Raw genomic sequence first — 18700 nt, forward strand, 5'->3', positions numbered from 1 at the left:
ACTGTACCACATGTTAGATGTAAACATGTAACAGGGGCACAATTCTCACGATTTCCGCAAAGCAGACATGACCTCGCTGCATTTTCTCGACGGAGAAATGCATGGAACGAGAGAGGGAAATCCCGTGCGACATACAGGAAGTCCTAAAGAAGCACGAACTCTTAGTTCGATTTCATGCACTGCTGGATGGAAAGAAAGAGAACGATAACGCGGAAGTCATATAGGCCGTTTTTGAAGTCACCACTCTTTGAAGCCGCGCTCTGACGAAAGGATATGATACACTATACGTGCCGATGCGTATTTCAATAGGCTAAATTTGTAGCTGGACAACAGTTGGTACGCGTTTCACAAGACGAAGGCGTAAACCATCGAAATATGTGGATTTCGCAACACCACCTAGGACGGCATTGCAACGCGTGTAGTGTTGAGACGTAAGGCCACCCTCAGAGTGCACAAATAAAAACCTCAACCCTCAGCAGGTGTCGAAATACACGTGAGCTTCAAGGCAAATTGATTCAATATCATGAAAGGTGGCATACGTTCTCCTGCGTAATTAAGTAATTAGACTGACGGAATCCTCATTGAAATAATTGAAGCGTTCAAACCAGACCACATCGCTTGGGCAATCTTTCCAGAATGCTGCGTACCACTGGATCTTGGCGAAGATCGTTCGTTGACAAAAGTTCACTACAGAAATTGACAGCTCGATCCGGCATTGTGCCGTCAGCGCTAAAATCAACTTGCCAGTTTCAGAAGCGCCTGCTCTTGCGTACTTGATGAATGTTGAAATCTCTGTGGCAGTCAGTAAAAATGTCCGAAACAACCTTTTTCTTACCCGTTCAACAAGCAAGGTGTCCTAAGATGCGCTGCGCTATGCCACCTGATCTAGATGCGCGTCTCTACAAGGCGAGCGCTGCTACAAAATTTCTAGTTGCGAAACAAAGGTACATGTCTAAATCATGCGAATGTGGAATCCTGTGCAGATCAGCCAGGTATCGCAGCACAAATATTTTACATTGCACGCAAAGAATACAATGATTGGAATTTGAAGATCTTCTGACCAGAAAAAAATCTGTGTAATCGCGCTGTATGATTGTTAGAACGTGTAGTAGTATTGACATGACGAACGTTTTATTTATAAGAAGCCAAAATTCACCGAACTTATACAAAGAGAGATGTCAACGGAACTGCATGCAGTCTATGTAATTATTTTCTTGATCAAGTATTGTTGTAAACATCAATTCAAGAAACATTTCAGTAACCAAGCACTGATATTTCTATTGTGAGTTTTCTTCGATTCGTTTACGTTAATTTCAATATATTTATTAGTGTATGCGTTCTTTTTATCAGTAATAAGGCAATACGAAGTCGAGATGGGAGAGAAATTTCACGTTGACGTTAAATCGAAATCTATTATGATGAGAATTCTACTTCGTTACCATGTAGCCTAAAAGCCAATATACATTCACCCCAATCTCTATCAAAAAAATATGGTCTAATGTTACACGTCCGTGATTCAAACCACAAAAGTGTAGGCATATTCTGCTACAGAAACTCAAACAGGTCTAAAGATTTTGCTGTCACAAAGATGATTCAATTTTGTTTGCGACAGATGTGCCCACAAAATAACATTGAAAATATATACATGGTTCACAGATGCGGTGCATCTGTGAACCGCACGTGACAATAGACACGTTTTCTTTTGCCGTTTTGTGATATATATATATATATATATATATATATATATATATATATATATATATATATATATATATATATATATATATATATATATATATATATATATGTATATATATATATATATATATATAAGGCTATTTCTTCCTTTTCCGCGTGGCTGCTCTCGGAATTCACTTCTCTCGATGTTTACCCAGATAAAGCATGGTGCCAAAGCTTCTCTTTAGTGTTCTTCTTTTTACCACATCTTTAAGCATGTTGGAATGTAAATATAAGCTGGTGAAATCAAGTCTAGTTGCTGGAAAGGTAAAAATTTCTTTTTACTCGCCTTTGATTGTGCGTACTTAGCTGAACTGAGCTAAGCTTGAGTGTGATTGTAACGCAAATGATGATTAGGCGTTAAAATTAGGGTATTCACATTTAGAACAGCTTTCCGTACAGTAACATATTTCACAGCATCCGATTTATTCTATTTGAGCTCCTGCTTTATAGAGACAGATTTATAGAGACAGACAGATCTTAAGTTTTTTGCATCACGACTATTCAAGGCGATATTTGTAACAGACGATATGGGACACTTGAGTAATCGTGTACCAAACGATTTTACTGTAAGCAACAAATGTTCATGGCATGTGGTCTACTTGTGTTGCATTCTTCTCCCATTTGATGTGCACGATGTTATTGCCAGTCGGTCAGCCTAAGCTCCCTACACAGCTCCAAATGACGCGTTCAGTGTACGGAGTTAGCTGTTTCAGCTAAACCGTCTCCAGCGGACTCTCCGAGCATAAGCGGTGAGTGACCGCACGCACACACGCAGATTTTTGCGACCTGTAATGTGAACTGCAAAGAATGCTGGTGTTCTAGCATTCCTTTCTATTACGAGCTTTTTATTAGCAGCTTCCGGTCGACGTCGGTTTGCTAGTGCGCAAACCATACCTGGCTTTTCCGACCTTGTAGTTCTAGGAGATGCCATGGTGATCCCTGTAGCTCCCATCTCAGCTAACGGCACTCATATTGCCGTTTTTATTTTGCCGGAGTATTGTGCTAAAATTTGCTGCCATTGTAGCCTCCATCACATAGCTCCCTACAACTGCGCTCCTTTCGTTGTGTCGTTGTCTCCGGCTCGTGGCACGCAACAGCATCGCTCCTGCCTTTTGTGCGGCAAAAATTATAAAGAGCACTTACGGTTGGCCCGTAAACCAATCACCCGCTTCTCTTTATTTTCTCCTCCACGCCCCTGGAGTCGAGGTATTTTCGGACATGGTCTGCGGCATCCCCGTCGCATAGGCCGAGTCTTTCAAACGCATACGTGAAACCAGTCCACGTCTCTCCTCTCCGAGCCCTGCAGTCTTTGATATGTAATCTATTACATTCCACTCGCTTTTTAGAGCGCAGATCTAAGGCGCCCGTTCCTGCGGTGAGCATCGGCGTCCTAGGCGTAACCGAGCGAACGAGCACAGCTAACGATGAAAGACGGAACGCGGAGCGCAGTGGTGTACGAAAGACGACGAGAGCGATAAGAGCGCGAGGAGGAAAGCGGGAGAGGACAGAATGGCGAAAGGGTGAGGCGAAAAGCGGAGCGACGCACGAGGCATGCTAGATGGCGCCGAACAGGCACGCGGATGAGCGCGTCCACCAAACCGTGTATGGAAACAAAGCGCTGGCGTTGACTTCGTATACGCAGGGTGCGCGCTACTTTCACTACGACGCTGCCGCTAGACAATGCGCTCCGTGTGAGCCATGCATTCTCATGTTGGCGCTGTCTTTCTGAACAACGAGCGACACAACCGCTGGAAATGCTTCTCCAGCCGCTGCTGTTAAACACCCTACCCAAGCAGAGGCTGAGCGCCGCCGCCGAGAGGACCCTGTCCTTCAGGATCGCATTATTTGTCCCAATATATTGTGATTTCAAAACGCCTAAGCAGCTGCGCTAAAAATTCGCAAAAGGCCGTATCATGTTATTAGGCGAAACGCGACGCCTCTAATGTCAAGCAGATCATTGTGGATGCACATGTATTTCAGTATGACGACGTCATCACTGACTAACCTTATCAATGGCTTACTCATGATGGTTCCACTGACTTTACGGCACAAGGCACATTTCACCCATGCCATCGGTAAACGTCCCTCTGCTTCAAAGTCTGGGTCCAATAGCGGGTTTCATTCCGCAAATTTACCAGAATGCCTCGGCCAACCTCCACTAGACAGTTCGGCCTAAAGTTGAGCACAACATTGAATCAGTGTCACATCTTATCAACAAATGAAGGACAGGCAAAATTATGACAACGGAGACATTCCGGAGGCAGAAAAGACAGGCGGAAGACAATTGAGCTCCTGGAATGTAGAAGTTACATACGACCAGCTCTGGAATATGCTTCAGTACGATGGGATTATTTTATACCTCCTAACTTGATGTACTCGAAGCCATTCAGATAAAATAAGTCATGAAAATTTAAGCTGGCAAACATTGGCAACAGCTTTTTGGAGCTTTTAAAAATTAGAAATCCAGCCAACAATGCGAAAATTTGAGTCTGAAAATATTGTTTTTGGAGGACCATGACAAGCGGTGATTTATTACTATAACCCCTTTGCAGCCCTGAGCTACGCGACATACTCGTTCCTTTAAGTGAAAAAAATGTTCAAAAATAATTCGCTAAATAAGTGTTTCAGCCAATCATCTTCCCTCCCCTAAAGTTACGGACTTCAATGCCCTAAAGGCAGAAGCATTGTCTTCTGTCTTTTGGAACATTAGTTTCACTGACAAATTGTAGATTATATTCTAGCACGTCTTGGCGATACGGCAGGGTATAGCAAGCTGGGTTCAGAAAGTGCGTCTGGCCCTTCAAGCGATAACTGCGGTGTAATTTTCTTTTTATTCTTCTACCTTCTCCCTTTGCTATGCATAAAATTGAGTACTGTGTTTTAACATTCCTGTTATTGCTTTTAACGTCGTTTCGTTTTTACAGTGTCACACATTATACTGTCGCCCCGTCTATTGTTCTCTGTTCTATAACGACAATGTGGCAGTATGTGTTTTAGCATTATTTTCTTATCTAAGTATGTATCGATTAAAATACGTATCCTCATCCCGGTCCAGCCTTTGGTTTGTATAAGACCTACACACCGCAAATATTACAAGTAGTTTAGACTGAGAAGCAGTAATTACACAAAAGCAAAGTCTTCAGTCAATCAGTTCTTGAGTTGTGCGTGCCACAACCACGATTTCATAATGTGGCACGTTGTGATTAGGGACTCCGTACTAATTCTGACTTCCAGGTGAGCGTTATGTGCCCTCAATGCACAGGACACGGACATTTTAGTATTTTACCCACATAAGAATGCGATCGCCGCAATCGGGATTCGATCCCGCGACCCCGTGTTTAGCAGCGCACCAACACAGCCCTATAGCGCCGCGGCGAGTGGCAGATTCACCAAGTATAGTAAAGGAGTGAGAGAAGACTCTGAGTCCGCCTCTACACTAAGTATGCTACGAAGAATTAGAAGTGCAACGGTAAATGCAGAAGAAAACAGCGATATCAGAGTATACTCATGATGTTCCAGTGGAAAATGTACAAGTGTAATTTGGCAGACCGTGTATGGCGTGCAGCAGAAAGGTTGTGGTATATCAGAGAATAAAAGTAGGTTCTGCGGTGAGATATACTGTAGAACATGCCAGAAAATAAGATGGTGCGATTGAACTATGAAATGTGTATAACTTTAGATATGTATTAATTTAACGTTCGGAAAAAGCTTACGCAACAAAGCTGTAGCATCTATTGTGGCAGACACCCTCAATATTGTTGGAAGACACCCTTCATACTACGGCGTACATAAGTTACATACATCGGCATCATGATACTATCGAACCGATAGAATAATGCTTATCTGAGAATCTTATGTACTATTAACTTCTTACCAACTGCTCGGAGCGCACAGCGCATATCTCGCAAGCGTTTCCCGATCCGCTGGCCGCGTATTCCTAGCGAATTGAGCTTCGGTAGACTTGGATTTCAACGTCTGCTTTTCATAAGATAAACGGTGCCCTCAGCAAACCTGCGATAAATAACTCCCCAAAAAGAAATTTTCCCACTTGCTTTGTTGTGAAAGGGATGTCTCTGCCGTTCTGCCACAGGAGAGGTACTACAACTAAACATAGCTTATCGGTTCAACGCATCGTATTCTACTAAAAAAAGCTGACCACTACGGCAGAGAAAATTTGCGGGTTTGGAAGGAGCATTTTGTGTCAGCCTAGCTTTTTGTCACTTTCACTACTTCTTCAAGGAGCTGACCTGCATTCTCTTCGATCTTCAAGCTTTTATTAATTTGAGCACACGACCCATTCCACTAAAATCACCGTTGGTGCTCGTTCGCTGCCATGGAGCTCGATCGAACACAGAGGTGAAATTTAAAACATTATGAAAAACAACCTTTCATGTCCTAGGTTCCCTATTTTTAGCAATAGTTCATAACAAAGCCCCCATGCTCCCCTTATGTGATGCTCGTGAACCTTGATAACGTAGCCATATATATATATATATATATATATATATATTCACAGAAGGGAATTTCGATATCTCATTGAAGGAGGCCAGGACAACCGTGGCACAGATTATGTGATAGGTACGAGTGCAGAAGACCCAATGCTCTTACTTCTCAGTTTTTACGTCCTTTCGCCATTGATTAAGTCATAGGTCCTCTGTACCACTAATAAAATGGCTTTAGTGGGTATAGTGAGGCCGGTATAAAAGCGGCAAATGGAGTTTTCGGTTGGAACGTTTATAATTTCCCTTCGAGGCCGCTAACATATCGAACCAAGGCAATAATAGAACAGTGCTATTACCGGCTGGCAGGTAAAAAAATTGGGAGTAGTCTCAGCTTTGCTTGCCCGCACAAACTTCTTCACAAGTCTACTATGCTAGAACCAAGGCTCTTCCGCATGAAAGCAGTGGGCCAAGATCTTGAGAATTGCTTAGCCATGTCAAGACTCATTGGCGGAACCAGGCGCCGACAGAGTCAAGAACTGCTTACTACTGCAATTTCCTTAGAGTGAATACAGGCTAAGCAGAGTGACTCTACCAAAAATTATAACCGAAAGCATGACTCTAAACAAACTTTTCCAGATGCGCCAAACTGACAGGACGGATCACTATACACCACAGTTGGGCAGAGGCGCTCTCCATTTCATTAATACTTCAGTCTAAAGAGTGGAGATCTCAGTAATTCCACTCCTTTTAACTCCTTGGAATGGTGAAAGTTGGACCATTCCCACTGCTGGTGTGGCTGAGCTCGTCCATTCTATACGCCCAATTCTAGTCAAGGAAATGCTTTCTCGATAACTGTTTGCCACTTGCGCTATCTGTCTCGCGTGTGTTGTAGGGGCCCCCGCCTCGACTGAATGTAGAAACCGGACTGAGCGTCAGCTATGGCAATCTAGCACGAGGTCAGGCGGCGATATGAGGCTTCGCATCGCGCTCTCCATGTGTGTCGGCTCAAGGCGGTATAAGCTCACTGTCTCTTCATTGCGGTTCTCTAATTGGGTGTCGGTTTTTGGGGGTGGTGGATCACGCAGAATGGTCCGTCTTAGGCCTGGGTTAGCGGTTTTCGGACAGCGTCGGGGCGCATGAGAAATTGTGTTGAAGGTCGCCAGGTCACGGTTCATGAAGATTGTATCATGGCGGGAAGGACGGAGCGGGGTCGGACGTAGGTTTTTAACATAGTCCAGCAGGCGTTCTTGGAATGTTTGTGGTTGGGATGGTAGCTACGTTGATGTAAAGAACTTTTCGGGGGAGCCGCAGAGAACTGCCATACACCAGCTCTGCTGCAGAGCACTGTAGGTTTGCCCAAAGGACGGCCCGTAAACGCAGGGGCACAAGAGCAAGGCGTCAACTCAGGTGGCGATATCGAGGTGGAGAGTCAGGGTGGTCTTCAGTTGTCGGCGAAGGCGTTCCACCATACCGTTGGCACACGGGTGATATGCATTGGTACGACAATGACTCGCGTCGAGAATGCGATTGAGACAAGGATACAGGTAGGACTCAAATTGGCGTCCGCGGTATGTTGTCACGGTGCCACGACAAGCATAGCGAGATACCTACGCAGAAATGAAAGAGCCGGAAACAGTCTCAGCGGCGATGTCATGAATGGGAACAGCCTCCGGCCAGCATGTGAAACGGTCGACCATGGCGAGTATATAACGAAAATTTTGAAACACTGGTACAAGGCCTACGATGTCTAGATGAGCATCGCCGAAACAACGGCCGGGTGGAAGGAAGACTTGGGGAGGCGTCTTGGTACGACGGGAGACCGTATGGCAGGCCAGGGCAGATATGTGCGCGTCGAAGCACGCGCCTCACTGTTAATTGCGGGCAAGACATGGCGCTGGGGGAGAAGGCGCTGAGTAGTCCGAATACTTGGGTGACATATGTCGTGTAGAGAGTGGAAAATCTTGCGACTCAGTGAAGCCAGAACAAAAGGGCGCAGACGGTCTGCTGAGACGACGCACCACAAGAGTTAAGGCCAGCATGAATCGGGCACAATCCGTAGTCGGAGAGTACGGGAGTTCTCCCAAAAAGCGGCGAGCACCCTCTCACTCTGCTGTGCGGAAGGGAATGCGGCCCAGATGACGGATGGGTATGGAGAGTAAGCCACGGATATACGAAAAAAGGCATCGGTGGTGGTTTTGTCGGCACGTTTCTTGTGGCGGATGTCGCTTGTAAATTCCGAAATATAAGCAAGCAAGAAGCCGGACTTCGCGTGACGCGTATTCCGATGAGTTGGTGCGGGAAATATTCGCCAGTAGCTTACGATCGTCCAACATGTAAAACTGTCATCCTTTCAGAAAATGCCGAAAGTGCTCTATTGCAGTGCAGATGGCTAGTAGCTCTCGGTCTAAGACGCTGTAGCGGGCATCAGCAGGAAGCAGCTTCCGAGTGTAAATAGACAAATTTCTCCATTCGGAGTTTATGCACTGCTACAAGACGGCACCGATGGCCCCGCTGGAGGTATCAATCATCAACCGAATTTGGACGTTGCTGAGCGGATGGATAAGGAGCATGGCGTTCGCGACTGCTCGCTTGGCTGCAGTAAAGGCGGCCTGCGCTTCTGATGACCAAGGAATGGCAGAGGGCGAGCCGGCGGCTGACTTAAGGAAGTGGGTGAGCGGGTTAAGCAGCTGTGCAGATGGCGGTATAAAGTACCTGGACAAATTTACGAACCCCAGGAATTGGCGTAACTGGCGCAGTGTTGTCGGCTGGGGGTAAGCCGGAATGGTCGTAACGTGGGACAGGAAAGGACGTATATCTTCAGATGATATGTGATGGCCCAAAAGGACGAGCTCAGATACGCCCAAAACACCCTTGGAGGCGTTCACAAACAGGCCACACTCCTGCAGACATTGCAAGAAAGCGCGTAGATGGTACTGATGATCTTCCGGAACAGGGCTGCGACAACGACATCAAGGCACGCAGACACCGTAAAAGGCGCCGCGTGACCTCATCGATGAACCGCTGGAAAGGTATCGCCGAATTGCAGAGACAAAAGGCATCCGCTTTTACACAAATAATCCAGAGGGCGTCGTGGCAGTGGTCGAGGGTGTGTCGGCGGGTTTGATGGACATTTTACCAGGTCCACATTTCTAAACATGGCGCAGCCACCGAGGCGCGATGTGTCTTGGATGTGAGGCAGTGTATAGCTGTCGTGGACAGTCTGCCCGTTCAACTCTCGATAGTCTACATAAGTACACCTGTCACAGGGATCACGCGTGGGCACTAAATGTAGCGGAGAAATCTGCACAATGCACGACAGCGTATAATGCAGAGCTGCAGGAAGTGCTCGAGCTCCTGTTTGACGATAGCTAGACAGTTCCCAAAGAAGCGGCGTAGTCGAGAGGCTGATCGTGGACTAAAGGTGGCGACGTGGTGCCTCACTGTATGTTTAGGTGGCTAAATGAGGTTGGTTGGCTTTGTCAACTCCGGGAACTCCGCCAAGATTTTTTTTTTTTTGCAAAGGGACAGGAAGGTATCAGCATGCGGACGCCCATGGGAGCAAGGTCAGACAAGCCTGCAGACATGGAGAGCCGAGTCACACTGTCTTTGAGGCGAGGTCGCTGAACGCAGACGCCCAAGTAGAAGTATGAGAGGAAGTCCGAGCCGATGATCGGGTTAGCCCCGTCTTCAATGACGACGATCCATCGAAAAGTGCGGCGAAGGCCGAAGTCGAGGGTAAGAGATTGGAGTCCGTACGTAGCTATAGAAGAGACGTTGGCAGCACGAAGGAATTGCCTTTATGACCCTGAACGATCAGCCTTAGTCGAGGAAACCACGCTGATATCCACGCCCGTGTCTATAAAAAACCGGTCGCCGGAGAACTTGTCGGTTACCATAACAAGGTGCCTGGGAGGAAAAGCGACCCCACACGCCGCCGTCAGCGATCTCGGTGGGCGTTTCCCGGCCACGAACAGGAAGGTGCGCACTACGAGGCTCTGTGTCGGAAATTCCGATGGTACCTGCAGAAAGGCGGAGGGCTTGGACTCCGAGCTTGATGTGTGCGCTAGTTGAGTGAGGTGAAACTAACTCTTCAAATCTTTACTGTACAAACACAACGATGGAAGAAAGCATGATATCTGCCCAACAGCACACGACTGGAAAGCACGTAGAAAACACCAGCAGCAATCGTGTTTGTAAGCAGAATTGTGATACTTCAGAATTGTATCAGAAATTATCCTCCCGCAAGAAGCAATGTTCCCGCGATATCAAAAAGAGCAGGAGCTCATTTTCAGGCTAGATAACTCATCTGTGTTCAGAATTTTTATCGTGAGTGACCGTGCATTCCCCCTGCAGTTGTTTCGCTGATAAACATCGTATTATTGTGGTGATTGAATACGGCGCACACATTTGCAGGTTTAACAATTATGTGCGTCTAGAGAAGGCCACAAGATGTTACCATTCTCCGGCATTATAACCTTCAGCAAATCATGCTTCTTGAAAGGAAAATTGCCACAGAATAGAGCGAGTCTGACCCGTCACCTAAATCGACAATCATCTTTTCAAAATAAAAAAAATTAGACCAACAGTTCTCAAGTGGCTGCTCAAGTACGCAGTCAGGCCGCACATCCAACATTCATGCCAACAGCGCGCAAAAATACTAAACAGCGCAGTCCTCCCACGCTAACACTCTACTTCTGTTGGGCCTAGTATTTCACTACAATGATGGAAAGTAATATGTCTCCAGCGAAGAGGAGCCTGACCGGCCACGAAGAGAAAGCGGTATGGGCAAGTGGTAGACGTGCTTCTGGAACATTTTACATGACAATGTGCTTTTGCAATCGCTCTGTGGGAGTTTTTTCTCGCCATCAAATATATGCTTTCTTGTATTCATGTGTCTACTAATCTGACTATATTTATTTGTGCACAAAAGAACATTCGATTCTACTTCATCACAGACATGCGTATGCTGGCACCGAACTCAACAAATCATCCACCATCAGACTTCGGATGTTCTCAGTGATCAAATGTTGTTTGAAAGCAAATGTCGAAGCATGAATGTAAAGTATGAGGAAGAGGCATAGCAGATCAACGCCTTTTCATTATACCTCCCTTTAAAGGATATTTTAATTGAAATATTTCTGCGTCTGCATTCGTTACTTTTGGCTAACAAAAATGTCGATGTATTGAAGTAACCGAAGGCGTCAAAACAAAACATAGTGAGCTTTCAATGGCAAATAAAAACTTCCTGTTACGTATGTGTCCCTATATGTATACGCAAACTAACAATCGCTTTTTTCTACTTCTTTGCAGAGCATGGCGCGGTTGGGCAGGCGTCATCTCCATACTCGAAAACACAATAATGAAGGTGACATCAAAAATGTAAGCCAATGATTTCATTCACGTGATACTAAAGGTTCCCAATAATGGTGCTCTTTCTACAGAAAATCCATTACAATAGTAAAGCATTTTTATAATCAATGCTGAAGACTTACTCGATGTAGCTAACACCAACATGTAAAAGAAACAGGCGTTTCCACAAACATCCCAGCGCTTCTTTTAGGGTATAGACGAAATAAATGCATTTCGTCATCCCCCATTCAAGCGTGCCATACATTACGTTCGACCCCCTCCGATTCCATTCTGATAAAATTGATTAATTATACTGGTGCACTAGATGCCCTTGTAAACTATTCTTGCGAGAAAATTTTGTTTTGTCTGTACGAGTGATTTGAACGTTACCTTGGTGGGCGACGGGTATGTTGCCATAAAACACCTGCAACAGCACGATACTTCGCGTAGCGCCTCAAAAAGCTGCAGCCTAGCGAAAATAAATTGCGCTTTCTTATTTCTTCTCAATCGCAGAAACTACATTGACTCACGATGTGCTTTGTAGTGAAGCATCACAGTGCATTTCTCCCAATATCGGCTATTGTTACAAAATTGTACAAACTTTACAGAGAAAATACAACTCCATCACGCACCTGGATACTTGGCAGCAAGTGTGGTGAAAATTTTCTGAAGTTGATCGGCGATGAGTTTCGATATAGAAGAGGCTAAAATAGTAAAAGATGTGCGAAGCACGTCATGTTCAGGCACATATAAAATGGCGGTATGTTCCAAGTGAAAGTAAATCAATCATGCGATTTGCGAGTGTGTAAAACGAGATTTATTTCTTAAAGTTTCATGTTAAGCGAGAACAGGATGTTCATGTCGAGTGCCGATCGCGTCCCTGGGCGCCGGCCCGTAAGCGGGCTTCACTTATAAAATTGTATGCTGTTTTGTGTTGTCGCGTCTCGACATGAATTCACCGGTTTGCCGCGGTGCCGCCGCAGAAGTAGGTCTCAGAGAGGATGAGAGACAGTTAGTTTGGAAATATTGTTGTATATTAATACTGCGTAACAAACACGACGCGGGCGTTACACTTATAGTTGTTTCTCCTTGGCTAGTGGCGTAAAAATTATTTTTCGAGATAGGGGAGTGGGAGAACCCTCATCCTCTCTCTCTCTACCTCTCTCTCTATATATATGTATATATAGTGCTACATGCGGGTGGTATATGTTTGAACGAGGCGCGTGGGATGGAGATGGAAGGTAAGCCACGGATATACGAAAAGAGGCATCAGTGGTGGTTTTGTCGGCACCTTTCTTGTGGCGGATGTCCCTTGTAAACTCCTAAATATAAGCAAGAAGACGGAGTTGGCGAGACGCGTACTCCGTTGAGTTGGTGCGGAAAATATACGCCAGTGGCTTACGATCGTCCAACACGTAAAACTGTCATCCTTTCAGAAAATGCCGAAAGTGCTCTATTGCAGTGCAGATGGCTAATAGCTCTCGGCCTAACACGCTGTAGTGAGCCTCAGCAGGAACTAGCTTCCGAAAGTTAATAGACAAAGTTCTCCATTCGGAGTAATACACTGCTGCAAGACGGCACCGATGGCCCCGCTGGATCATCATCCGAGTTGCGACGTTGCTGCGTGGATGGATAAGGAGCATGGCGTGCGCGGCTGCTTACTTGGCTGCAGTAAAGGCGGCCTGGGCTTCTGATGACCAAGGAATTGCAGAGGACGAGCCGGCGGCTGACCTAAGGAAGTGGTTGAGCGGGTTAAGCAGCTTGGCACAGGGCGGTATAAAATGCCTCGAAAGATTTACAAACCCAAGGAATTGGCGTAACTGGCGCAGTGTTGTAGGCTGGGGTAAGCCTGAATGGCCTTGACGTGGGACGGGAAAGGACGTATATCTTCAGATGATATATGATGGCCCAAATGCACGAGCTCGAAGGCTGCAACTTCCACGAGGGAGTGGATAACGCGTGGCCACCCTATCCGTTTTCCGAGAATGAAATAAACGGCATCGAAGCTGGCAAAGCACGCGGAACCCTTTATTGCCCTTTCCCTCCCCTGCGAAAGCGAAACAGCACTCATTGGTTGCGTGCGTGGCATGAGCGCATGCCGATGCAGCTAGAATGCTTGTTAAAGGGACACTAAAGAGAAAAATGGTTTCTTCTGCCCTTCAGTAAATTACTTTTCTACGACGCCAAAAACACCACTCTTACCACGATAAGACACTTGGTAAGCCAGAAAAAGCGCAAGAACGAAAGACGGGTGGCGACGCCTACTTGAAGTTCCAGCACATGCTCGCCTTGATGTAATGGATTTTGATGGCACCTCCTAGGCCCTATTTAATTTATAGCGTTACAGAGTGAGTACATTGTGTTCTAAAGGAACCGAATATTAAACACGACAATTTTCGAGAACCTATACTCAGCCAACGCGGCCCAAAAGCGAGAACATACTTTGGAATCTTTGACGTCAGAGTGACGTACCGGCATCGGGGCTTGGGCGTGAAATTCAAATACTCATACTTCGACCTTCATTTTCTCATCTAATAATCAAACTATTATCTTGAAATGACTGCCTTCAGGGTTCTCAAACAAAGCTTTATTAGGTTAAACTGATTTATTGTTTCGCTTTGGTGTCCCTTTAATGATTCACGATCCGGTGCCGGCGCAGCTGTCGACTCATGAAACGGCCTTCTCCCGCAGCTGTTCTGCTCTGGACAGCCGAATTTACTTCGTCATTTCTTTGGGCCCCTGAAACGGCATTTCGTCGGTGGCAGTGCACACGTGGCGCCCAATGGATTGACGAAGTAAATTGGGCGGACTGCCGACATTAAAGCTCAAGGCCAAAGCCGCACACAGCAAGGAGATAACACAAGCTGCTTGAGAGCGGGACTGGCGGTGATTTCGCAGACGTGACAAAAGGAGGGGGGGGGGGTGACATCGACGACACAGACGCTCTTTTTCCAGACAATTTCGGTTTCAAGGAGCCTGGCAAGGGGAATTAATTGTTCGCGTAGTTCCCACAAGAAATCCGCTGTTCAAAATTTAATAGTTCGGATAGAGTCGAGGACGGGCCCCAAAGTACTCATTTGCTGTAGCCACTTATTGCTGATAATTAGAAGGTAATTACCGTACTTGGCTAATTACACACGTAATTGTGGAAATTGCTCTGTATCTAGAGGCTGCCAACCGGTACACTCGAAAGGTGACTACAACGTTACTGTGATTTGTATTTTTGTAATTATAAAAATTTGATTCTGCTAAAAATTCCTGTATAATCTGGCATACTCAAAAGTGGATGGGGGCAGCGGTATCAGACCGTTAGAGCACTACACGTATCATTTGGAAGATATCGGTTTGGGGGCAACTTACGGCAAGTTGGCTTAATATGTAATTTACCTTTCCATTATAATTTCTGCATTTTATATAAAAGGAAGCAATTTTCACTAACCTTCTCTTGCTTCATTTTTATCTTAGCTTTACGTGGTGCTATTCCACCCTTATGTACCTCAATATTACGAGATGAACGCATTCTTTCTTTTCTTTCTTTCTTTCTTTATTCTTTCCTCAGACACAGTCTAAGAGGGGGCCGAGGCTAAAGGCGACAGAGCGCCTGACAAGGGCCCCGGCCCCCTTGCACAATATACACAGACAAAATAGATCAACAAAGTTCAGTCAGACAGACATCATAGGTTCAGACAGTGGGCAATATTAAAAAGGGAGACTAGTCACTGCTCGAATATGAAGTCAGCAAATAATTGGAACAAATATTTCCATGCGCAACCTAATGTCTGCGATGTAAATACAGAACACAGCAATTCAGTTATCAGTCAGCACGTTCAACAACATCATTCATAGCCATGGCACTCGTCACAAAAACCAAGACACAGAAACCAAGCACAATTTCACAGCCGTGTATCAAAATTGCAGTAGCTGAGAGGAGCATGGCAAGGGAGAACAAAGCGCACTTTTTGAGGTAATTTACACAAATGAAAACATAATGTCACTGTTCACAAGAAACTTCCTACAGTATTTCTTAAATGTATGTACACCTTTATTAAAGTCGACTTGCATATCTCTTCTGTTTAGAGCATTGGTTATTTGAAAAGATAATGCTTGCCTTCCATAGTTGGTTCTAACTTGCGGCATTTTTCGTTTTGGGTTTCGGGTACTGTATGAACTTGAGCTGGGCACTGCGGAAATATGTAATTTGTACTTATTGATCCATTGCAATAGCTTAAAGTAGTACACCTGGTCAGCCTTCAACATGTTATATTTGATAAATAACGGCTGAGTTCTCAATAACTGCTTGTTGCCTTTAAAATTTTCCAGTATGCGCAAAATTCGATCAGGAACGAGCGAGCGAGCGAAGTAACTTTATCAGGAATGCCTGCAGAACGACTAGCCTTCCCCTGTAAGGGAGGCGTCAGCTCGACGCGGCCATGACGTCTTCCCGGCGTGTGGCGCCTCTACTCCGGCCTGGGCCGCACTACTCCCTCCGACCAGGACGAAATTTTTTTCATCCGTTAAACACTCTTTCCGAGGCATATTATACGTTTCCTTCGTAGCTGTTCTATTATGCTTGCGGGTTAGTGGCCATCACTTAATTCGAGGAATCTGCCTCCACCTGGCGTCCGTCGCAAACTTTATTTCATTTTCTAAATCGCTTGGCGCTTATTTGGACCATGTGACAAAATTATGTACTTTATTGTTAGAAGTATATTTAACATGTCAAACAAAACGTTCCATTTAGCATCACTGTAAACGTCTGACAGAGAAAAGGCCCATTCACGCTACCTAATAAGATTTTTCTCCCCGTCTAGGAGTGACTCCTTTCTTTTTATGGAACCATGCAACGCCTCAATAAACAGGGCAAATTTTTCATTTCACTGATTAACAATTTAAAAGTAGACATACAATTTTACTTTGTGCTTCATTTTTTACAGCTGTACTATAACGGAAGCCTGGTATGGGCTGTGAATACGACTGAAGAAACGAACACAACATGCCGAGTGGACGTTGTTACAGCCGCGAAAGCGACATATGTGAAGTTTAATAGAACGTATTATTTGGAGGAAAACAAGTAAGTTGTCGGTAATTTTGCTAAGCAACCTTTGACATTGAACTCTGGCCTTCCTACAGAACAGTGACCCCCTCGGAGGGAAATTTTGTCCTTCACACCTTGCTTGTTCATGGGCATGGTAAGTAGCAGACTCTCTATTGTCCACTACATTCAGCAAGTACAGCATGTTTCCCTTATAGACTGTACACTTAAAACTCAGAAAGATCAAAAGTACATTTACAGAGTACCCTATAACAGCAAAAGTTGCAATTTAACATGTCAATAACATTGTTACTCTCATGAATTCCATAATGTTATCTATCAAAATGCACAAGCAATATGGCTGCAAAATTTTTCCAAGGTGTAGTTCGTACTGTATTTAAACTCAACGAACACACAAATATTTATTTGTATATATATATATATATATATATATATATATATATATATATATATATATATATATATATATATATATATATATATATATATATATATATATATATATATATATATATCGCGCTGTCGTTGTCACATCTGCTCTGACCCAGTGGTCCATGTTCTCCAATCTCTGGTCATTAACTATGCGGTCAGCGTGGTGGTGCCATTGTGGTCGTTGCATCTGCGTGATTCCAGCTGTTTCATCCCGCTGTTTTTCGCTGCCGTCACCGGGCCATTGTCCTCATGCCATCTTCTTCGCGCTGTCAGTTCGACATCGTCATCACTAATTTACCGTCATTCCGTTGTCATCATACCGCTTTCTGTGTTCTTTCGCCGTAAATCTCTCTTCACTTTATTCCTATCGTAGGGCCGTCATGAAATCGTGATTTTTTCTGCCTTTGTCATAATAAATTCGCTAGCACACCTTTATTGACAGTCCGTGGTCGTGATACCATCGTAGTCGAGCCATCATCGCTACTCGATCGTCGTCATCCGATTCTCGTTAGGCCGACGTCGTCGCGACATGGTCTTCAGTTTTGCGATGCAATTATTTGCACGCCATTTTTATCGTACACTCATCGTCTTCCCACTTCCCTCAAGCCGTTGTTATGCTATAATCCTCATTGTATGGTCGTACACAGTCGTCGTCATGCATCTATCATTACGCCGCTGTGACGCTGCCTTGGCGGTCATTCCATGATCATTATTGTAACTTGGATAGCCGACTGCCCTCAAGAAGTCGTAAGCATGCCGTTGTGATCACCCGATAGTCGTCACTTTCTCGTTTTACCATCGTCACCACTTCACTATTGTCATCTCAGTGTATTCATGCTGTCGTCTTCTCACACCTTAGTCGATCCATCGACGTCTTTCCTTGTTCGTCATTCTATCTCTATCATGATAGCATAATTCAATCGTGTATTTACCGCCGTTGTCATGTAGTCCTAGTCATGACGTCGTCATCACACAAATGCTATCATGCATCCGTTGTCATACCGTCGTCATCTTGTCTTGGTCATGCCAACGGCGTCATTCGCGCGTCTTCGTTTGGATGTTCTCATACTGTCCATGCCGCCATTATATTCATGTCGTGGAAGTCCAGTTGCCGTCGTTATGCTCTCCTCGTAATCTCAAAATAGACATCTCATTTCCTTAGAAGAGTACTGGTTTGGGCTAGTGGGTTACAATTATTTGATCAATGTTATTTGCAGATGATGATTTGCGCGCCACTTAGAACGAATACAGGGGAACGAGAGACACAAGCGCAAATTTCAACTGGTTAGCTGAACTGGTTTTGCGAAAGCGGAGCGATAGATGTGCAGGCCATCGACATGTCTGCATTGGGTAGCGCATGCATTATTTAGAATTTAGCCCGCTATTGCAAATCGACATGTTCAAGTCTTTCTTCTTGATTGCACTTGCATACGTTATTGCGTCTTTCACGTTACGTCACATTCATGAATGTATATAAGCCACTTGATTTCCTACCATCAATACCAGCTGGAAGTTTGCGCTTTCGTCGGTAGTTCCCCTGTCCTCGCTTCAAGTGGTGCGCAAATAACATCGATCTCATTTTCGTCATGCCGTCGTTCGTATAATCCTTGCACGTTTGACCCATATCATTCCTTCATCATTCCATTGTCCCTTCTTCGGCGTCATAAAGTGATCGTCATGCCTC

At 45.0% G+C, this 18700-nt stretch overlaps 1 protein-coding gene across 1 annotated transcript in view; it reads left to right on the forward strand.

The window, feature by feature from the left end:
- The first annotated feature begins 1870 nt into the window (after positions 1–1870).
- Positions 1871–18700, forward strand: part of LOC129385688 (uncharacterized) — a 33981-nt gene continuing 17151 nt past the window's right edge. Inside the window, exons 1-4 of the mRNA XM_055072637.2 lie at positions 1871–2004; positions 11493–11561; positions 16466–16602; positions 16662–16720. Coding sequence (XP_054928612.1) covers positions 1903–2004; positions 11493–11561; positions 16466–16602; positions 16662–16720 — 367 coding nt within the window. The 5' untranslated portion in view covers positions 1871–1902. The remainder of the gene's footprint in view (positions 2005–11492; positions 11562–16465; positions 16603–16661; positions 16721–18700) is intronic.

The sequence above is a fragment of the Dermacentor andersoni genome, chromosome 7, assembly GCF_023375885.2.
Source record: "Dermacentor andersoni chromosome 7, qqDerAnde1_hic_scaffold, whole genome shotgun sequence".
NCBI lineage: Eukaryota > Metazoa > Arthropoda > Arachnida > Ixodida > Ixodidae > Dermacentor > Dermacentor andersoni.